Here is a 23,114-nt window from a genome sequence, read left to right as displayed (position 1 = left end):
AGAGGACAGAGTGCAAAACGCTTCCTCAAACACTCCTCTCCCATCTCTCCTTTCTATACCTCCATTTATGTGAATCCAGCCAATCAGGTTGCAGCCTTCAGAAACCCACTGTCCTCTAACTTCACTGTGATACCAATACCTCCCCGTGTGCGCGTGTTAGTCATCACCACTAACGTGCGGCGATGATCTCAGAGAAGATTCTTCTGCTTCTTCCGTAATAACGTGCTCGTTTCCTCACCTCTTGTTTCCGTCCTTTCAGTGGTTCCTCACATCCTCACCACCTTGACTCTTTGCCTCAAGATTTGTGTAGGCTTTGGCTATATTTTTCTTTGTTGTGACAAATAAACCTTTAATTTATTCAAATGCAGTATGTTCACAATATGTTCTTGTTCGCTGTATAGCAAAGTCGGGGTGATTGTCCCCACTCTCGTGTCTGTAAGATAAATAAGAAGCCACAGCCACAGGTGGAAACAGCGAGCCTGTCTCTGTCTCTGACGTAGGTAAATCCACCTACCAGCACGTCTAAAGCTCAATTATTAACACATTACATCTTGTTTTTTTAAATCTGTACAAAATCTCACATGGCACTCACATTTACACACTCAGAATTCAGATGCTCAAATAAAATGGCGGACACAAAATACTCTATGTTGTAAATAGGCAGTGGTTTCGGACGTGGCCCGTTTCTTGGTTGGGAACAGTAATTTGGCAACTGCTCCCTGCCAAGAAATAATGTCGTAAAATTTAGAGGTGCTGGTAGGAGAAGTTTGCTACTTTTAGACCAAGCCAGGCTAGCTGTTTCCCCCCGTTTCCAGTCTTTATGCTAAGCTAAGCTAACTGGCGGCCGACTGTAGCGTCATTTTTCAGATTTGCTGTGTCAAATTTTGCATCTGACTGCGAAAGTGTATTTCCCAACATTTTTAAGGACATTTCTAGAAATCAAAACTGAATTAATCAGCAATTGCTGCTGGATTTGTCTTTTTTGATGCCATGTGAGTCAGAAGAAGAGTCATGTCAGGGAATTTAACACAACTCTAATGGACTAGTATAATGGATTTGGAGCATTAGTTTGTGGTTGTACCGTAACCACACATACTGACTTTAATGCAAATTCTCAATGGCATCCTCATCCTCATCTTCATCCTCTCTGACAGAACCTGGTTGCTGCTGGACAGTCAATTTATAACAATTAAGCATTTTTTACATGGCTTTGGGACCGGACATGTCAAAGTGTGACCCTTTTAGACTGACTGCATACTGCAGCACAGTTCAGCTAACACACACACACACACACACACACACACACACACACACACAGCAGCTGCATCAAAAATAATGCTTTGTCTCCCTCAAGTGGATAATATAGGCCACACATGCAACCAACAGAACTGCAGTCAACAATTTAGTAATTTTTTTTAATCATTATTATTAATTTATTTTAATCTTTAAGCTTATTGTGTGTTTTCTTCTGTGATCCTGACTCCCGCTGGGACCACGAGGCTCTAAATTAAATGGATCAACACGTCAACTCTCCAACAGAAGAGGTGGACAAGCGAAAGCGATTGTTTAATCTTTATCGGGTGTAAATGTGGTTTCCTGTGCTCAGCCTGCCTGTTGTCCCCTGAGTCCAAACACGTGTGGTGCTCAGAGGCAAGGTGCTGCCTTCAGGTGCAGGGGGGGAAATTGGTCAAATCCAGATTCCAAATTGGATAATAAAGTGTAGGCGTGAAGATGAAGATGGAAACATGGAGTTTTAGGCAAAATCACAAATGTGTTGTTGGGGGGGTATTTTTCCCTCTTAGATTATGTTTCTTCTTGGCTATAGCCTATATTAATGTTCGGCATGCTCTCCACGCTAAAATGATTATTTTTTTCTTCTTTTTTAGAATATATTCTAAGCAGCTTTTCGTTGTCATACACTTTCTTCGCATTGATCTATTTTGTTTTCTTGCCTGTGGCTGCAGAATAGTCACACTTTGTCACGTTATCTTTGAGTCAGACATTAAAACGTGCTATTTACAGTACTTTTATTCATATATTGAGGTCCACGTGCACATTCATGACTTATTACTACCAATAATAATATATTTTTTGGACAGCTTTTGCAAAGAATAAAATATAAAATCAGATATTAAAACAAAATAACAAACACCTTGTTTCTGAAAACACACTAAAGAGTAATCTGTGTATCTAAAATCACCGTAAAAACGACACAAGCGCGTTTGCTGTGTAATAATGACTGTGGGAGTTGGAGTGTGCGGCGATCCCTTGAACGCAGCATCAGATGGTGCGTGCTCTGTGCTGACGAGCCGTTGCTTGTGGAAACAGCTGGTGGTTTCTGTCAGCCAGCACTCCGTGTTGAGAGCAGCATTTAGCGGGAATAAAAGTGCAAATTAGACTCGAAACTGGCTGGCTGCGTTTTGACTTAAGTCTCTGCTGCTGCTCCTCAAGACGCCGGGAAGTGTCATCCAGTCCACGGCACTTTATCAGGCAGTTGTTAATTACAGGACCTAGCTTGTTAGCGGCGCACCGCTGACGCTCGACGCAGCCGGCTGCTAACTACAGCTAGCTAGCTAGCTAGCTAACTTTGTACTCCCATAGCAACTAACAGGTTCCCCGTCAACGCAGGAAAACTGTCCGCTGTCGGTGTGCTGACAGTGTCGGACGAGGTTTTTGTTGCATTTCAGCATGACTCATGTTCATTATAAATTCTCCTCCAAACTCAGCTACGACACGGTGGTTTTTGACGGCCCGCACATCACGCTGAGGGATCTGAAGAGGCAGATCATGGGCAGGGAGAAGCTCAGAGCCGGGGACTGCGACCTGCAGATCACTAACGCACAGACCAAGGAAGGTAATAATAAAACATATAACGCTATGTGGACTGATAAGACTGTTTGTCTTGACTGTTTGAACTTTGGAAGAGAGCACGTGGTCCAGGTTTGACAGCTGGCCGGTGAGAGTTGCGTCACCTCTTTTGAGCTTGACGGGGGTCCAGAAAAGTCAAGCGAGGACAAAAAAAAAAAAGCGGGTCTAATGAATGGGCCGCATTCCTGCTGCATTTACGCTTCGTGCTCCTAATTAAGCGGCCTGCTGCTGCTGGTGGTGGTGGATCAGCCCTGTCTGTGCCATGCATGCAAAAGTCCCAGCAGAGATGTGGGATATAAATAGCAAAGGTGGTGTAGGAGCAGAGCATAGTCATGACCATAAGATTAAAGTACAGGCACACGCAGACTCTTATCTGAAAATCCATGAATGATTAGTGAGGAAACGTGGCTGCAACACAGGTAAAGTAAATTTAAAAGAGGAGAAAAAGTGACATATAGATCAAACATGATAATCACCCATGAATCTTGAGTGTCGTCTCGGGGTGTGTCTGATAAGGTCACTTAATGAGTAATGTGTTTCTACTGAAAGCGAGGAGGAAAGAAAAGTACATAGAACCTCCTGCCATGTAAGAGTATAGAGAGATAAGAAAAAGATGAGTAAAAAACCAAAAAGAACAAGGTATCATGTCTTATAGGAGGAGCTGTGTCGTTCAGCCTGTGCTGTTCTGAAGACGTCTCTGCAGCACCTTAAGGGGGGGGGTCAATGCTGTCCTTAACTTTGCTGTGATACACAACTCAGTATTTAGTGTAGAGTATTCTGAAAGTGTGGACAGAGTTTACCAGGCTGTAAAATTAATAATAAGTTTTGTTGTGTTTGTGGAAATGTGACTAATCACATTTTAAAGCGCTTTCTATCACTTCAGAAATGGACTAAATGTCTAACTGGCATGTTTAGAGCTGGAACAAGTAACAAAAACTTATTCCGCATGTACTGTATTTTGAAGATTAACTCTTTTATAAACTAAATGATTAAAGGAAATAATCAGCAGGCTAATCTGTATTGAAAAGAATAATAATAATAATGATTATCAGATTAAAGACTAAGTCATTGTTGCTGCAGTCCCAGGTTTGTTGTTTCAGACTGAGTCATTCTCACACTGACTGCATTGAACAGTGTTTCCTTGTCTGATGATGGTAAAGATTTACCAGGTTCTCTAAAATCCTAACTGGGATCCTTTTTGGATGAGCTAATCCTTCGCCCTTAAAGCGTCCCTCTCTCTGTCCGTCGCTCTCAGAGTACACAGACGACGAAGGCCTGATCCCCAAAGGCTCCTCCGTCATCGTCAGGAGAATCCCCATCATCGGAGGGAAGTCCGGCTCGAGCAGCAAGACCCGCAACATGTAAGTGTATTACTTGGCACGTACTGTAGCTGAATTCCTGCATCGTTATGAGTGTGTTGCTATCGCTGCAAAGTGTCCACCCTGCCTGTGAGAGCCACCGCCTGTCACCTGGGAGTCTACCTGTAGTCTAGACGACCCCACCTAGAAACAAGGCGCTAAATATCACATAGTAGCACTTTTCATAATAAGTCTGTGATGGCTGTGAGTATTAGCTTATCAGGCTTGGCAACAGATGATTTAGATTTTTTATTTTGACTAAATATTCCACACTGACAATGACCTCCAGTCAGCAGCATCAATAAAAGGAGCGTTAATAAATAAGGAGATTCTAAGTTATTTTCTAAATTTGCTGTTAAAGGCCTGCATGACACGAACTCTACTCAACAATGAATGTAGATCCTAAACTCTTATTAGTATGCAAAGCAGGTTAACATAAAATAGGAGTGCTGTTGGCAGGTAGAAGACCTCAGCAGTGAAGAAAACAAAGCCACCATAATGAATCCATACAGAGGCCTGTCAGCCTGCTTGTGCAGGTGGAGCGTTGATTTGCTGCATTTAATCTTGTGGGCAGCGTTACACCACTCTTTAGCCCGTTCCGCTCTCCACCCGTGCGCATGGTGCTGACGGGGCTAATCACATGACCGCCAGTCTGTTCCAGTGAGGTCTTTTCCTGCTTTCCATGCATAAAACCCACACCACTGCTGGCTCTCCTGACTAAGCCTGACTAATATGTAGGTAATCCCTGTGAACGTCACAGCGGAGTTACAGTTCAGCTCTCCTCTTTTTCCTGTGAACATCATATCATGGGAACGTTGTGCAAAAACCCTCTTTGTTAAACTGTTGACCATCAGATTCTCTGACAGTCACTCAGCTCCAAAGTGCCTCTAAGCCGGCCTCAACTCTGAGTCATTTTAAAGGCTTTTACATTCACATTTTACATTGAACTTAAAGTCTTAAAACTTTAAACTTAACTAAAGGAAAAAAAATCACTGTTGATACATTTTGCTAACACTGTTAAAGACGATGGAGGAACATTCTAAATAGCATTTATGGGTCAGTTTGATTGTTTTTATTGTTTTGTAACGCAGGATAAAACACCAGCGGTAAACAAGATAAATAGAATAAATATTTCATACAGTTTGACAAATCGCAGCCATGTCTTTGATGTTGCGCTTCTACTGGTTAAAAGCTAAAGGATATAGATGAACTAGCAGGCTTTCCTCCTCTAAAACCGAACAAAGGGGCATTCTGGGTTATGTAGGAAATCACCACCTGTAGTGGAAACGAAGACAGATGTAGGGGAACAAAGTTACACAAAAACCACTCTGGTCCTGACATGACATTAAATGTGTGATTAACTTTTAAGATGGTCTTGACATTTTATTTTGTACATGTGTTGATGTAGAAGTAGTCCCAATAACATGCATTCTCAACAGAAATGTTGGAAATTTCAGCCCTAATCTTTTTTTTTTTTCCAGAGTGTTAAATTGTCATGGACGACTGTTGAAAATGATTTCTTCTTGTGTTTCAGTGAGCGATCAGATGTCCACCATCACCACGCCTTTGGAGCCGCCAAAGCAGTACGTAACCAAACCATATCCCGCTACACCTCTTCTCCTGCCGTTCCACTAAACACACACACACACATCGTTGACATAAGCGAGCAGTGCTGCTTAGACATTAGTTGAATGTATGCTTTGGTGGTGGAGGTGAAGACCACAATTTCCTCTATTGTAGTTTAAGTTCCTGTTGCAATGAGGAAATGGTGCAAAGCACACAGCACCTGGCTCACAGCGCTGCTCTCACATAAATCATATTTTACAATGAGAATAAGTAAAAAAAAAAAAGCTAGTAACATGTGGCATTTACAGTTAGATCGTGTGCAGGAAACTTAAGTGAAGTTTGCAATTTAAACAGTGCTGTATGCTTAACCACAAAGGTAAAAACTTGTTTACATTCTCTCTAATAAAGACTCTCAGCTGTTAATTTAACAAGCGTATGTGTCACCAGTCAGCGGTCACTGTTGAAGATTATCCACTATCTGTCTGTGGGTGGTGGGAGCTGCTCAGGCGGGTCAAACATTATCAGGCAGGCCAGCAATTCACAACTGATAAACCCAACTGTGGCTTTATGCCCTGCGACAGGCATTGCCCGGTAGTGTCTTCTTCATGAGCTGCTGCAGAACTTAGTCCCAGATATCTTTAGAGCGTTTAGAGATACATATATTATTAGCCTCCTTTTAATAGCTGCACTGCCCATGCTGATTTAAGTCAAGTTACATTAAAGGCAGCTTTAAATTTAGTTTTTTGGATCTCATCCAGTCTCCACGTAGGACTGGAGTCCATCATCTACAAAAGAATTGAATGTCTCAAAATGAATAATTCAGTATCGTGGTAATCCAAATATAGTGCTCTGGGGAAGTGAACAGACGCCGAAACAAAATCCAGTCATGAAATGAATGTTTCATAAGTATTTAAAATGAAAACTACACTTGAATCTAATGTTGACAGAACCGTCCTTCCTGCAGAGACAGAACCATTATCAAAGGATTTCTTATTTTAAGGTTTGCTGTACTGTGTTTTAGCTTTAATGTAGGAACAAAAAAAAAAACATCAATACCTCCCTTAAAGTGACCCCAACCAAGATGTGCGCCACTTATGTTTTTTTTACTGAATTCTTACAGTGCAGTTTTGTATCTGACTCTGTAAACTAACTCAAACACATCTCAAAAGCTTTTACTTGCTGCAGTCTGAATTAGTGTGCACTGACCTGATTTTGTCTCTGGTTTCTCAGTAGGGGAAGTGTCCGTTGGACTACACAAACTTTTATCTTTTGTGCTTTTCTACCAATAAAGTTGTTTGTATGAAGCTGTCTTATGTATTGCTTATGTGTTTGACTTCACTGGAGAGAGTGATGCTGATACACAACCACAGTCAATATGTCATCTCAGATTTTTGGAGACTTTTGATTTGTCAACGTCGGACATGTCTGGTGGACGATTAAAATCATTGGCACACATTTTTCTTTTGCAGGAAAGACAAAGTGCAATATTACGGTAGACATGCTGGACATCATATTGGACAAGCTTAAAGGGGTACTCTAGTGATTTTAGTATTGCACTTTCTCAGTTGGCGGACTCAAAAGAGAGATTTATAAAAGAATAGTTCAAATCAAAGCAGTAGAAGCAGTTAAACTTGACATATAGTCCCCAGTATGGGTCAAGCTCTGGAAGCAATGGATCTTACATTTTACTGGATAACTTCTTTCATTAGACTTGTCTGAGCTCTAATAAAGCCAGAAAGGAAGAGCTGTCATCCTGCCATGAACGGTGTAATGTCGTGATATCAGAAAATATTTTTGGGGTTGGCTCTGAACTCCAGCACAGTGAATTTTTAAATGAATGATTACTATAGGAGGAATTTAAGATTTTTAAAAGTACTTTGTGTTTATGATTTATGAAAATGTGCTAATGTGTGAATATTTTGCTTTCATGAGGTTTTTAAAAATGCATTTATTGAGTGGTTATAAAGATCGTGACTCACTGGCAGCACCACTACCTGTGTAAACTCTGTAAATGTAGCAAGGCTTGGAGGATTGGAAGGAGGTGATCAGTAAAAAATTGATGTTTGAGAATACTGCAAAACATTTTCTGATAGTTCACTTCTATCTTTGGACATATATTGTATGTCCTGTTTAAAAAAAACAGCTGTACACTTGCTAAATGCTAACGTCAGCATGCTAACATGCTGATGTTGGTATGTTTACTGTGTTCACTATGTTAATGTAGCCTGGTAGCATGCTAATATTTGGTCATTAGCACTAAGCACAGCTGAGACTAGTAGGAATGGCATCAGCTTTGCAGGTGTTTGGTCATAAACCAAAGTGTTGGATGAAGATTTAAGAGAGCTTCAAGTTGTTACGATTAAATCCTGAGAGGGGCATGAATATCTCTACCAAATTTCATGGCAGTCCATCCAATAGTTGTTAAATATTTAACTCAGAATGACAAATGCCAACCTCATAGTGTCTCTAGAGGAAAAGTCACTTAAGTCATCAGGATTCATCCTCTGGGGACCACAAATGTCTGTACAATATTTGATGCCAATCCATCCAGTAGTCGTTGAGATATTTCAAACTTGTGGGCCGGCAACCAACAAATAGGCCGACATTGCCGCCCATAGAGCCGTGCTGCTAGCGTAGCTAAACCCAGTTTCCTTGCACACGTCAAACAGGTTGATTTTGCTCTCTTGGTTCACTGATCAATTCCAGCAGAGCAGAGGAGCAAACCAAGAACAGCTGCTCACAAATGAGAAACAACCGAGGTGATAGAAAGTACTGAGATAGACATTGGCTTGAAAGAGCGAAGATGTCCGCTAACAAAAATGCTGGACTGACAGGTGAAAATGCCCAGGGAGCATTATATCGTCGGCTTCTTCATTATAGCACAGAACATTCAGTGCAGCAAGTTTGAAGTGAGTTGGCAGAAAGTGCTGAGGCAGTAATCCTGGGATGAGAACAGACATTTATTATCCACTCGGTATGAAAATCACTGCTGCGTGGATGTTGGTGTCCATTTTATCTCGGCTCAAAAGAGAAAATTTGACAAATAGAAGTTACTCTTGTGTCACACAGGAAATCACCAAGTGTACCAGGGTTACAGCATCAAGTTTAGCAGCACAGATAGTGCTGTTTTGGAGCTAAATATCAAGCTTTTTATATTATGTGTGTGCGTTTTTGCTGCTAGTATTTCTTTTCCAATGTGTATGAGTATGATATGAGCTCTGAAGCTTTTCCCAACACATGTATCCTGGAGGCCCTCAGCTCTTCATCAGTGAAATTAACTTTGTGTTTAATTCTAACAGATGGATGACCAGAGTTCTTCCAGAGCATTACCGTTTTTCTCCAAGGTACACGCCCTCTTTCCTATTTTTCTCGTACATGTCTACCCTGGATCATGTGAGTCAGTCTGAATTAAGCAGTGAACCTCCTGTTCGACCTGCCGTCTTTGCACCTGTGGCTCACATACATTCGTGTGTGTGCATGCAGATGGCTAACCTGGCTGATGCGGACGTGTCGGAGGAGGATAAGATCAAAGTTATGATAAATCAGTCCACCTACGACTCCATGAAGTGAGTCACTACTGTGATGCTTTCCAATCTCCCATCCCCAGTCATCCCCATTTCTCTCTCCGTAGCATTTCTCTCCACCTGCTCTCTACCTTTTTTTTTTTAATCAATTTTCTATCTCCATGTTCTGATGTCTCACTTTTTCTATCTTGGCTTTTTTTAATTTCATCCATCTTCATTCCACTCTCCATATTCTTCCCTTATTTTCCATCGCTCTGCTCCTCCTCCTCCTCCTCTTCCTCTTCTTCTATTTTGTACATTATTCTTTTTTTCATTCACTCTTAAGTCTCTATAATTTTCTTCTATCCCCCTCTCATTCCCTGCTTTTCTCTCTGTAGTTACAACAAGAAGCTCGGTGCTATTCCTCCGGCAAACTACACCTGTTATCGCTGTGGAAATACTGGGCACCACATCAAGAACTGTCCCAGCACCGCGGTAAGAGCAGAACATGTGGTATCTCTTAAGTTTAGGCAGTTTCTGTTGCAATCAAAAAGTATTTGATGAGTACGTCTTTACAGTGATGACTGTAAGGCTTGCATTAAATGCAGGTGTGTGTGTGTGTGTGCGTGCGTGTGTTTTTGACAACAGGATAAAAATTTCGAGGCCCCTCTGAGAATAAAGAAAAGCACAGGCATCCCTCGCTCCTTCATGGTAGAGGTGGACGACCCCAGCATAAAGGGAGCCATGCTGACCAACTGTGGACGTTACGCCATTCCTGCCATAGACGCGTAAGACAAAAGAGGCGATGTTTGTGTGTCTTTTGTCTCGAAGGAATGGTTTGACATTTCGGGAAATACGCTTACTCGCTTTCTTGCCAGACGAGCAAATCGATACCACTCAGTCTGAGTCTTGCAAGAAACTGTCGAACTGCTCCTTTAAAGATCATATCCAGGGAAGGTGTGTAAACAATTTACCTAATTTTTCACAGTGGCCCATTGAAGAGGGCTTTCTGTCATAGTTGGTGACTTTGAAGGTGGCATGACAAACAGAGATGTGTTTTTCACAGTTGTTACTCCCCACCTGAAAGTATTTAAATCACCAAAAATATAAGAAACTGCCACATCCCAACATAACCCCCACCCTTTTAACTGTTCTGTTTACAGGGCAGTTTTTTATTACATTAATTTTAAGTCTAACAGGGTAAGATCCTGAGCTAACTCACTGATATATAACCATACACAGTGTCACTTTATCATAACTGAGGCAAAAAAAATAGTAATTAGCAGGACAATCTGAATATGCTGAGTCAAAGGCAACTGGATTTGCTGCTTCATTCTCTTCCTTTTGGATGAGTGCCCAAATCCTTGTGGATATCCTACGGCCTTGTGTAGGTGAACAATCCATGAAGCGTCACTGTTTTAATTCCAACAGGCAGTGTGTGCTCATTAGCTGTAACTTGTCACGTCCAAGTGTCAAAAAATACCAACCTTCTTCAAACATGCCCTTTCAGTGTCACTCTGGTGAATGGCACCCTCTAAACGCATCAAAAGCATAACGTGAATTTGCATTGCATGCTCTGTTGTCTCGTCCACAGCGAGGCGTACGCCATTGGCAAGAAGGAGAGGCCTCCGTTCGTTCCGCAGGAGCAGCAAACGCCACAAGTCAAGGAGGATCCTGTACCTGAGGAACTCCTCTGTCTGATCTGCCATGACCTGCTGAGTGACGCTGTGGTCATACCCTGCTGTGGAAACAGCTACTGTGACGACTGTGAGTGTCACACAAATCCAGATAAACGTATATACGCTTTCCCCCTGGAGTGAGCAGATTCTATAATAACTCTCCTGCTGTTAATATTTAATATTTGTTATCATCATCATCATCAAAACTGCTCAACTAATAAAAGGTGCTGTGGTCTGAGTTTCTTTATTTACATCGCAACCGTCTTTATCTCTTGCTCAGGTATTCGCACTGCCTTACTGGATTCAGAGGAACACGTCTGCCCCACTTGCAGCCAATCAGATGTCTCCCCTGATACCCTGATTGCCAATAAATTTCTCCGACAGGTGAATTGACAGATAAGTGGAAACTACATATTGATGTTAGAGTAAAGGAGACAATTTAATAAATGGAACTGCGCAGACATGATTCACTTTTTTGTCTGTTTCTCCCGACGCAGGCTGTGAACACTTTTAAGAAAGAGCGAGGCCAAACGAAAAGTCTAAGAGATCCAACCCCGGCACCGAGCCCTGTCCCCACCCCACCCTTTCAAACCATCCCACCTCAGAGGCTTCACCAGTCAACCCAGCGAGTGAGTCTCATAATGATATGTTGCATCCAGGAGACAGAAAAAAGAATAGCGTTGTACCTGCGTGACTCAGCAGCAAACAGAATAAGTACCGCTTTCCTTTCGCAATCAGATGTTTGTCAGGTCTCAGAGGGATAGTTGTCATCAGGAACCACAGCAGACTGCAAAGTTTTAAACGGCATTTTCAAACTAACTAATGAAAAATATGCATGTGTATTGTCTTGTGTCTTGTGTTCATATTAAAAGTTTGCCCTAAAATTGACGGCTTTCTCCTGCATGTTCTGCAATATTCTGATTCCTGCTATATTGCCTTCCTTCTTTAGGACCCTCTCGTCCACCACTCACAAGCTGCAGACACACCGCCATTGCCTCAGGTGTGTGGGGCCCCTCCCGCGGCAACAGGCGTCGCCTCTGCTCCCAACACGCCGAGCACGTCCTTCCAGTCTGTGCAAAGCCACCCGGAGACATCTGACAAGTAAAAACACTTTGAACCTCTGTTTGTGGGCTGTGTTGTAGACATTGGTTCAGTCATTTGCTGCCCTCCGTGGTTGAAAAGCTAACTTGTGACTCATCAGATTTCCAGTCATGGTACCTTTTAAAGTTACAATCCCCAAGATTATAAAGCTATAATCCCCATCTGTTTCATTTCTGACAAAGTTGCTCATAGAGAGTTTCGCTTCTGTGGGTACGGCCTTCAAGCGCCCACAGAGGTTGAACATTTGATGCAACGTGTAATCAAATATGACACCGTGGAGTTGAGACTGAAGAGCTGGATAACAATCACACTGATGTGGTCCTGTGATGTATCTGCTGTTTGTTCAGAGAGGCTGAAAAAAAGACACATGATGACTCAGCGGCTGCTGCCCCTTCTGTACTGGTTTCACACAAAGAGCCCATTGCTGCTCCGTCACAGCTGATACCACTGGTGAGGACACACACACACACACACACACACACACACATACATACACAAAGACACACACTGACTCTATGCTGCAAAGTTTCTCTGTATGAAATGTTTTTGTGTTTGTGTTTGCTCAGGTTAACCACAGTCCAGCAGTAGATCAGCCCCAAACAGTCAGTGTGAATCCACAGCAGTCCTCCTCAGGTGACTAAGAAGCTTTCCATTCATTATAATTTCAATTCAATTCAATTCAATTCAATTTATTTGTATAGCCCAATATCACAACTCATAGTGTCTCATAGTGCTTTACAAAGTTCACTGAAATTATAAGGACATGCATAGATCCTTAATAAGACTTAAATTGTCATAAACTAATTTCCCTAAACGTTTCAAAGATCTCTAAAAAAAAAAATCTGGCATTTCTTTTTGTCTGCTACGTACATTGTATTTGAGCTGTGCCAACACTTGGACCAATCACAATTATCTAAGTAAGTGTGCTCAGAGTTTTAGCATGCAAAAGTGTAGATTTAATGAGGCTTTGTTAATGAATGGCAAGTATGACTGGCTGAAACCAGTTAAAGAATTTGTCCCAGTTGTGAAGTGTGACAGACACAAACAATTTAGCAAACGTTGCGTTCAAGCGAACAATTCTGTGTTTTTGTACCACAGTCTCTGCTCCACCAGCACAGCAGACAGTCCTCACAACTGCAGCCACAGCGCCATCAGCCGACCTCCACTTATTACTTATTGGCGCTGTTATTTCTACGTTAGTTAGTGTTATTTTAGTGAAGTTGAACTGACATGTTTAACAGAAACTGATGTACTTCTACTTTCAGAAAAAGGATCTTTAATTGCATTCCAAATGGCATTAAAAAGTCTGAACTTTGACCTCCTGAAAACTGCAGATACCCTGATAATACTGTCTGTTCTGCTCATCATATGGATTATAATTTCATTTGAGCAAATGAGCAGTGATTAGTTGTTAGGCGGAGAGCAGCAGTAGCATCACTAACACAGGTCAAGAATGATATAAAACCATTTTTCCCCTGAATCCACAGGTCAAGCCCCAGGACGCTCTGGGTCGTCAACACTCTGGGATAGGTCAGTGAAGCATGTGTCTGTTTTTAAATACTAGTCTGTATTTTCTCTGTCCGCTGTTAAACACTGATGTCGTTTCCTCTTTCCACAGCTCCTCTTCCACCGCAGGTTGCTCCACTGGAGGCTGGAATAAATCGAACACGCCGCAGCTTCCTCCCTCCTCCTCTTCCTCTTCATATTCAGCAACTCTTCCGCCTCTCTTTGCCTCCCCCCATTTCCACACATTCCTCACCGCTCAACAGCCTCTCAACAGTTACCCCCCTGGGTACCCAACTACCCCGCCCGTATGGACACTACCAACCCCCCAGGGTGCCCCCGTCCCTTCCCTCTGCCCCTCTACCTCCACCTCCTCCATCCCCACCCTCATGCCTAAGGAGTGGTACAGGCACCAGAGAAAGAAGAAGGAAAGGTAAATGAAATGATCAGCTGGTCTGCATTTTTCCAAGCAGCCATAGACAGGGTGTCTGTGAGTATCTTGAATTACACAACTCACCTTGTTTAATTGTATTAATTTACCCTTTTTTAAATGGTCTTAAAAGACACTTTAAAGTTGCCTTATTGCAACTTGAAGGTTACATTTTTGTAAGGAAATTACTTGAGTTGTTTTTCAATCATTTGGATTTGAGGTATTGTATGATGTACTGATGATAATATATGTCCCCTCAGTTGCTACCCTCTCTCTTTGTCACTCAGGTCACCACAGAGAGAATCCACTCACAGACGCTCCTCCTCTCATTCAAAGTCAAAGTCGTCTAAGTCCAAATCTTCTCGATCCTACTCTCGCTCTTCTAGCAGGTCTAGATCCCGTTCTCGGTCCAGGTCCCAAGGCAGATCAAGGTATTATCCGCCTTTATTCAAGTTTATTCAAGTCATTTGTGCTTATGCTATTTATTGGAGATAAGGACAGCCCAAACAATAACAAAGTATCAGTGACTTAAAATGTGTGTGACTATGACACAATTAAATATTTTCTTTTTCCCCAGACACCACTCCCCTTACTCCCGCCACAGAGACCATCGCACCCGCCCTCATTCCTCTCGCTCCTATAGCTATGGTTACAAACGTTCACGCTCGCCAACACCGTCCTCCTCATCTTCACCTAGAGTGGGCTATCGCTCCAGATCCAAGTCACCGTCAGATTTCCGCAAGTACAGCCATCACAGCCGGCATCACAGTAAGAAATCCTACAACTCCAGGAGGCGAGGAGAACACTCCCAGAGGGAGGCGGGAGTCTCAGAGGGGAGTTTTGCCAGTTACCTGTATGCTCAGCATGCAAATCAAACCAGCAACCTGGAGCTGGACAGAGAGCGCTACTTACAGTGGAAAAGAGGGTACAAAGAGTGGTGTGAGAAATATTTCAGCAGCTATGTCAGCCACTTCAACCAGCTGCCTCTCCCACTCCTCAATCCTCCTCCCTGCCCTCACCCACAGTGGGAGGACGGAGAAGGACAAAGAAATCTCTCACATGCCGACTCGGAGCCCCGCAGCCGACTCCAAGGTAGACAGACCAGGATGGACGACCGCTCCCCTCCATCACAGTCATCCAGTGACAGCCGCTCCCCTCCATCTCGATCTTCAAGTCACAGCCTCTCCACGCCATCTCAGTCGTCGAGCGAGAGTCGCTCCTCTCCATCTCATTCATCCAATGACAGCCGTTCCCCTCCTTCCCAGTCGTCCAGCGACAGTCGCTCCACTCCGTCCAAGGATGGAGCTCAGTCGACGGCATTTCAGCAGAGGTGCGCTGACAAGTACAGCCGCCTGCCAGTCAAACTTGCAAAGAGCACTAAGGAAGTGGAACTGCAAGAGAGAAGTAAAGATGACAAGCAGCTAAGCATGAAGAATCTTGAGAACACTGGCACCTTAAAACACGAGCAAAAGAGCATGAAGAAAAAGAAAGAAGGAAGAGCAGAGGATTCCTCATCTCCTGATGCTGCAGACTCAACGGATGACTGCAGAAGTGACAAGAAATTGCCCAACACGGCGCCAAAAGCCTGCAAGGATGGCACCCCAGAGCGGGATGGGGCAAGGGCCAGTGATGCCGTAGAATCAGTCCAACCACTCGTGAAACCAGACAAGCGTTTGGAGAAAGACTATGAAAGAAAAAGCAGAGAACAAAGGAATTTTGAAAAAGAGAAAGGGAGGAGAGGCAAACATTCAGACTCCAGGCGGGATGCGGAGAGACGGCACAAAGAAAAGCCCAGCAAAGGGGCAGGCAGGGTGGATACAGACAGATACAGAAACCCTGAAGGCAGCAAAGCTTCTGACTCAGGATCAGATAAGAACAGAAAAAGAAAAGGAGAGGACACAGAGAGAAGTTCTTTCAAGGCTCAAAGCAGCAAATGCCTGAAAACAAAAATTGCAGAGGTCCCAGAAATCCACAAGAGTGAATCCCTGAATGCATTGGATGGAAAGAAGCAAAACACAGAGAAGAAAAAGGAGAGGAAAGCATGGCCTCTGACAGAGAGAGACATCTGGGAGGGAGGAATAAAGGTGAAACCACAGAGGAAGATAAGCATCAACATCAACCTGGATGGAAAAAGGAAAGAGGAGAAAACTGAAAAGCAGGACCCGTCTTATTTAGAGAGCACAGGAAAAACAAAGGAAGAAAGTGGTAATGGAGAGGAGGAGGGGTTCAACAGAGAAGTGAAGGAATCCTGCAGAGACCAGGAGGAAAAAATAAAACCTGAAGGAAATGCAAGCCAGCTATGGGAGATGGGTTCCTTCAGGGGTGACACAGGGGAGATGAGGGAGAAAACTGGAGGAGGGAAAAAAGATGTTGGAGAGGAGAAGGAGGACAAAGAAGAGGACGTTGACTTATGGCACTGTGCCCTCACTGGAGAGGAGGAAAAGGAGGAGAAGCAGTGGAAGAAAGGAGACGGGATGGAGGCCAGCAGAGGTCAAGAGGTGACAGGTGATGAGACGGAGAGCGCAAGGGGAGAAAAGACAGAAGAGAGGAGTTTGAGGAGCGATGGAAGAGAGATGGAAGAGTTCGCCGCGGGTACCCAGAAGGAGAGGGTGGAGGGAGAAAGCACACACAGGCAAGACCGAGGAAACCCGTCAGGAGAGTCGAAGCTCGAGGAGGAGCTGATGGAGGGAGTGAAGAGGATGAGAAAAGAAGACGACGACCCAACGAGATTTAAATCACAGGGGAGCAGAAAGGAGAGCCACCACTGTGGACTGAGCACCACGTTGGATGATGGCAGGTCAGTATTTTCCTACTATTTTAATGCATAACCCCATAGCTTCATTTAACAGCTGCTTTAAAACCAACCTGCTGTCAAAATAATGCAGAAAATGGCCGGTGTCTTGCTTTGTAGATGCACTTTTGGTACACAATAGTGTTCATGATGATAATCTCTTGATACACAATGCTAATCTCACCCACAAATACAGCATTTAGCACTTCCTGGGACTGCCTCACAATGAAAGCGAGTTGAACAAAAGAACTAACAGTAGGATGTACTTAATATAACTCTGACACCTTTAAAAGAGCATCAACGGCCACAATGCAGCCACAATGCTGGATTATGTGTGTGCATCATTTCCTGTGACTCCCTTTTGCATTGTAAGGTTATTTGACTCCAGTGCAGGAATGACAAACACTGACAATGAAAACTACTATTTAGAGACGTAATTGCAGAATATAAATATATTAAATGGACACTGGTGGGAAACGACAGACTAAAATAGCGTCAAAACGTAGTTTAAGTATTATAACTTTAATTATCTGCTTTAAATTCTGTTACTTGTCTATTCATCCATATTCGCAACCAATTTAGCCTGTTCATGAGCCGTCATCACGTAAATGCATAAATTAGTTAATTAAAATAATTTCCTGTTAAAATAGCACAGAAAGTGTTGCCTCATCTGTCCTTTTCGAGACCGGTTCCACATGTGAAACGTACCAATTAACAGATTCTTTTGTCTCACAACAAAAGGCCTCCAATATGACTCTCAGAGTGAAAAACCTGAAAGCCTTTTTTCCAATATACAGACAAGCACTGATTTACATTCTGCGTGTTCTGTGAATTTGGCAGCCACAAGGGTCATCAGGAGAGGAAGGCAGCGGTGAAAACTCCAAAGGAATACACCCAGGACAGATCCGCAGACGGAGAGGATAAGCTCGAACTCATACAGGTGAGTCCATGAGAGCAGCCCAGATCGTGCAGGGTGCTGCTGGAGCATGTGTGGAGGCAGGTGTATCAATATAAATCAGCAGTTTTTACTTTTTGTATGGTTTCTGTGGAGTTAATTTTTTTGTTAGTGTAATTATTCTTTGGGTAAACTGCTAAGGAGTCCGCCAGATGCCTTGCTTCGTTTCAGAGGTTCATTAAAAGATTAGGAGCTACAGCACACATACATACAGTGGGGCAAAAAAGTATTTAGTCAGCCACCAATTGTGCAAGTTCTCCCACTTAAAAAGATCATAGGTACACTTCAACTATGAGAGACAGAATGGGGGGAAAGAATCCAGGAAATCACATTATAGGATTTTTAATGAATTAATTGGTAAATTCCTCGGTAAATTAAGTATTTGGTCACCTACAAACAAGCAAGATTTCAGGCTCTCACAGACCTGTAACTTCTTCTTTAAGAGGCTCCTCTGTCCTCCACTCGTTACCTGTATTAATGGCACTTGTTTGAACTCGTTATCAGTATAAAAGACACCTGTCCACAACCTCAAACAGTCACACTCCAAACTCCACTATGGCCAAGACCAAAGAGCTGTCAAAGGACACCAGAAACAAAATTGTAGACCTGCACCAGGCTGGGAAGACTGAATCTGCAATAGGTAAGCAGCTTGGTGTGAAGAAATCAACTGTGGGAGCAATTATTAGAAAATGGAAGACATACAAGACCACTGATAATCTCCCTCGATCTGGGGCTCCACGCAAGATCTCACCCCGTGGGGTCAAAATGATCACAAGAACACAAAAATCCCAGAACCACACGGGGGGACCTAGTGAATGACCTGCAGAGAGCTGGGACCAAAGTAACAAAGGCTACCATCAGTAACACACTACGCCGCCGGGGACTCAAATCCTGCAGTGCCAGACGTGTCCCCCTGCTTAAGCCAGTACATGTCCAGGCCCGTCTGAAGTTTGCTAGAGAGCATTTGGATGATCCAGAAGAGGATTGGGAGAATGTCAGATGGTCAGATGAAACCAAAATAGAACTTTTTGGTAGAAACTCAACTTGTGGTGTTTGGAGGAGAAAGAATGCTGAGTTGCATCCAAAGAATACCATACCTACTGTGAAGCATGAGGGTGGAAACATCATGCTTTGGGGCTGTTTTTCTGCAAAGGGACCGGGACGACTGATCCGTGTAAAGGAAAGAATGAATGGGGCCATGTATCGTGAGATTTTGAGTGAAAACCTGCTTCCATCAGCAAGGGCATTGAAGATGAAACGTGGCTGGGTCTTTCAGCATGACAATGATCCCAAACACACCACCCGGGCAACGAAGGAGTGGCTTCGTAAGAAGCATTTCAAGGTCCTGGAGTGGCCTCGCCAGTCTCCTGATCTCAACCCCATAGAAAATCTTTGGAGGGAGTTGAAAGTCCGTGTTGCCCAGCGACAGCCCCAAAACATCACTGCTCTAGAGGAGATCTGCATGGAGGAATGGGCCAAAATACCAGCAACAGTGTGTGAAAACCTTGTGAAGACTTACAGAAAACGTTTGACCTCTGTCATTGCCAACAAAGGGTATATAACAAAGTATTGAGATGAACTTTTGTCATTGACCAAATACTTATTTTCCACCATAATTTGCAAATAAATTCTTTAAAAATCAGACAATGTGATTTTCGGGATTTTTTTTCTCATTTTGTCTCTCATAGTTGAAGTGTACCTATGATGAAAATTACAGGCCTCTCTCATCTTTTTAAGTGGGAGAACTTGCACAATTGGTGGCTGACTAAATACTTTTTTGCCCCACTGTACATACATACATACACTAATAAATGCTCTCTCTCTCTGTCTCAGGTCCCGCACTCCAAATGGGAGAAAGAGGAGTCTGAGGAAGAGCAACAGGATAAAAGAGAGATCAAAGTACAAAGGGATGCTCCTGCCGACCTTCTGCTCTCACCACCGGCATCTGTGATAGCAGCCGCATCAGTCGTCAGGGAAACGGAGGGAGAGGCTGAACAGAAGACGCAGAGGTCAGTGGAAACAGAGAGAGATGGGTCCAGAGCAACGAAGAGAGGAAGGGACAGAGAGAGAGAGCCAAACTCAACTCTGTCCAGTTCGCACAGAAGTGCAGCTCCCTCTGGTGGCAAAGACAGACCTGACAGCAGCTCGTGTCCAGACAGAGACGGGGAGAGGGAGAAAAAGAGGGAGAGACGGAGGGACAGGGGAGGAGAGAGGGAGGCCGAGAGAAGGCCGAGGGATAGGCAGACGGAGAGAAAACGATCAAAAGAGAGAACAAGGGAGGAGGAAAGAGGGAGAGATCGGGGGAGAGAGAGGGGGCACAGCAGCGCCACGTCAGGCCAAAAGAGGAATCCCCCGTCCTCCCCTCACTCCCACTCTTATTCACATGATACAGAGAGGAGAGACCGGCAGCGAGGCAGCAAAGAAAGCAGCACCTTAAGCAGAAGTGCCAAACTGCCCGACAATACCTCACAAAATAAAGACAAAGACCATTCCCACTACTACCACAACCACCAAGATCCATCAGGGAACTACAGACGCCAAGACAGACCTGCAGGCACCCACTATTCTCCCCCTTCCCTCTCCCATAACTGGGCTAAGGAGAGAGACCTGCTCCAGCCCGAGAGCCAGGCTGAAGGGGAGGGCTGGAAGCGAAACAAGGTGGATAAAGTGATAAAAGGAGGCAAAGAAGAGACAGAACATCAAAAGATGGGGGCAGGGGGGGACAAAGGGAGTCGATGGGAGGATGAGGTCAATAAATTGGACGGACAGACCAAGTGGGAGGGAGGGAGGGAGCTGGAGGAGGGGGAGAGGCCCAGCAGCCGCAGCAACAGCGTCAGCTCGTCAGCAAGCCAGGAGGGCAGCAGCGCGCACGACAGCAAAGGGTGGAAGAAGAAAGAAAAGAGGCAGAAAAAGGAGAAGAGGCAACCTGCCCTGGAGCTGCTGGAGGAAGGGGAGCTGGAGAAACACAAACACAAGAAGACGTCAAAGAACTGCGGAGACGGACGGGAGGAGGAGAGTAATGGAGAGGTGGACGCCAGGCTCTGCTCAGTTACATTATCTTGACTGTCACGTGGAAACAAAGTGAAATCTACTTGAATGATGTTTTTTCTTTTTCTGTCCGAAAAGTGCCTGGATTCATTTTTTTTTTTTTTTTTTTTTTGACTTTATTCTTTTTCCCCCAGGATACTTTTTGTATCACCTGAAGAGATATCAAATATGTATCAACTAAAATGAAAGTGAACAAATTGTGAGGGAAAAGCACTTTATATTACAGTACATATGGAATGAATGTGAATGAAAGCAACTGTGAAACCTTTGCCCTCTTGAATTATTTAAAGTTCAAGGAATTTGCACATGCTCACAACTTGCTCAGGACTGCCACCAACTATGATTTATGTAGTAAACCTGCAATGTTACAGCTTGCATGAAGGACATCTTACATTTTGACAACAGGTCAGTCAGTAATTTGATTTGCCTCACTCAGGAGCACAGAAGTGTGTGTCGAGGATTAATGAAAAGAGTTTGTGACTCATTTAAAACATATACTGTGAATATTTACGATTTGAACCTCTGTGTTGTATTTTATTTTTATTTTTGTAAATGTTTGATTTAAAGACAACTGCTGGATGGATAAATGATTTACCAGAGGAACGTTTAGTTTTCCCCCTTTTGAAGGAAATAAAAAAGTAACATCCATAAAATGTTGTTCTTGTCTGTGTGGATGAAATGCCGTCTGCTGCTTTTGCACATTAGCATGAATATTTCACATCTGTCACGAACATTATTTTATTGGCCAACAAAAACTGATTTTAGTCGTGCCAGTGGTACGGCTCTAATTAAATGTTGGCATGACACTAATATCTTAAACTAAGATGGAGTGATGTTAAATTTTTTTTTTCCACCAACTTATTAAAGCCACAAAAACATTACAAGACAGACTGAGAATATCGGAGAAAACTGAGAAGAAAAATACCGAAACAAATGGAAGTATAAATTCTAACGTGTTAGCAGCCTCATTTGTGCCTCACAGAGCTCACAGCCCCCCCAGCCAGAGACAGAGGGAGGTGGGTACTTGGCTTGTGAGTATAAATGAATGTAGAACTGATAGAATTTGAAGCTGAAATAAATCATCATTAGAAATGAATAAATATATATGAATCGTTTTAAATCTAAGTTCAACATCTCCTCCAACATCCACCAGGATCTAATGGTCATTTATCTTCTGTGCTTTTTTTTTGTACTCGGTAGATGTCACACACACACACACACACACACACACACACACACACACACACACACACACACACACACACACACACACACACACACACACACACACACATACACTTAAATCATTTGTGATACAGAAATCCTGTGGTCCATCAGAGCTGTTGGAGCATTTTATGTTTGTTTTATTTCTAATGTGATTGTAGAACAATTACAAAGTAATAGAAACTACATACAAGTAAACAGTGAACTGATTCCCTACGAAATGTAGTGAAAGTATAAATCAGCCTGGAAAGACTCAAGTGAAGTACAAGCATCTCTAAATTGCTGTAATTTTCAGACAGTAGTAGTGGAGATCAGTCTTATTCAAATATTCTGTCATCAGTCTCAACTTTGACTGAGCCAAAATGTAACTACATACTTTACTTTTAAATGTTTTTTTCTCTTAAAATACTTCTAAAATGCTCAGCCCGTGGCACATGATGCGTGGCGCCACATTTAGTTAATACTTTAAAAAAGAAAAGATTTAGTTGTGGTCTAAAGGAAATGCTTATTAGTTGCAGCCATTTGTCATGAATAGTTTTCGCCTAGTTTTTACAAAATTGAATGATCAGTAGGCACTGTTCTTTGTAAATGTGGTTGAAAATCCCATTCTGCCTTTTAAAAACATTGCAAATACATTATTGATGTATTATTATTATTATTATTATTATTATTATTATCATGTATCATTATTGACTGTCCTTACAAACATCTTAACTATACAGAACTTTTATTTTGAAATGTTTTTTTTATTTACTTGTAGCTTTTTGATCTGGGGAATTTATAGTGTCAAAGTTACCTGAGCTTCATGTCTTCAGTGGGTTTTCTAGAGGTCTGTTCCTTCAGTTCTTACCTTCAGGTCCTTTAACTGCTGCTCCATCGTGTGATGGGGGGGGGGGGGGCTCCATCATCTGGTTCTCACTCGCCCTCTCGGCATGAGACTTCACCTCTGTCTGGAGCTGGTTCTGATGGGCGGCTCTCTCTTCCTGCAGCTTGTTCTTAGTCTCTGAGGCTCTGAGGTTTGTTAAAGGTGCAATACGTAAGATTTGGCCACCTGCTGGACTGAAGGCTCACTGGACACCACAGTGACT

General features: G+C 43.1%; 1 protein-coding gene across 1 annotated transcript; it reads left to right on the top strand.

Annotated features, from left to right (window-relative positions):
* Positions 1 to 2,324: 2,324 nt before the first annotated feature.
* LOC139216337 (E3 ubiquitin-protein ligase RBBP6-like) lies at positions 2,325 to 20,817 on the top strand. Its single transcript, XM_070847431.1, has 19 exons — positions 2,325 to 2,854; positions 4,124 to 4,229; positions 5,761 to 5,809; positions 9,092 to 9,136; positions 9,276 to 9,358; positions 9,694 to 9,790; positions 9,944 to 10,083; positions 10,890 to 11,062; positions 11,255 to 11,358; positions 11,472 to 11,603; positions 11,924 to 12,075; positions 12,423 to 12,525; positions 12,642 to 12,708; positions 13,563 to 13,605; positions 13,694 to 14,011; positions 14,296 to 14,439; positions 14,586 to 16,805; positions 17,640 to 17,739; positions 19,588 to 20,817. Exons 1-19 carry the CDS (start codon positions 2,689 to 2,691, stop codon positions 20,815 to 20,817), a joined length of 5,472 nt encoding a protein of 1,823 aa, XP_070703532.1. The 5' UTR covers positions 2,325 to 2,688.
* Positions 20,818 to 23,114: the final 2,297 nt, after the last annotated feature.

This window comes from Pempheris klunzingeri, chromosome 17, assembly GCF_042242105.1.
Source record: "Pempheris klunzingeri isolate RE-2024b chromosome 17, fPemKlu1.hap1, whole genome shotgun sequence".
Classification (NCBI taxonomy): Eukaryota; Metazoa; Chordata; class Actinopteri; order Acropomatiformes; family Pempheridae; genus Pempheris; species Pempheris klunzingeri.
This window is presented reverse-complemented; position numbering and strand designations above follow the sequence as displayed.

Bases quoted from the DNA above. Each gene is read 5' to 3' on its own strand.
- LOC139216337 (XM_070847431.1), top strand. From the start codon at position 2,689: ATGACTCATGTTCATTATAAATTCTCCTCCAAACTCAGCTACGACACG. The intron at 5,810-9,091 runs GTACGTAACCAA...TAATTCTAACAG, and splicing joins CCTTTGGAGCCGCCAAAGCA to ATGGATGACCAGAGTTCTTC. The intron at 9,791-9,943 runs GTAAGAGCAGAA...TTTTGACAACAG, and splicing joins AGAACTGTCCCAGCACCGCG to GATAAAAATTTCGAGGCCCC.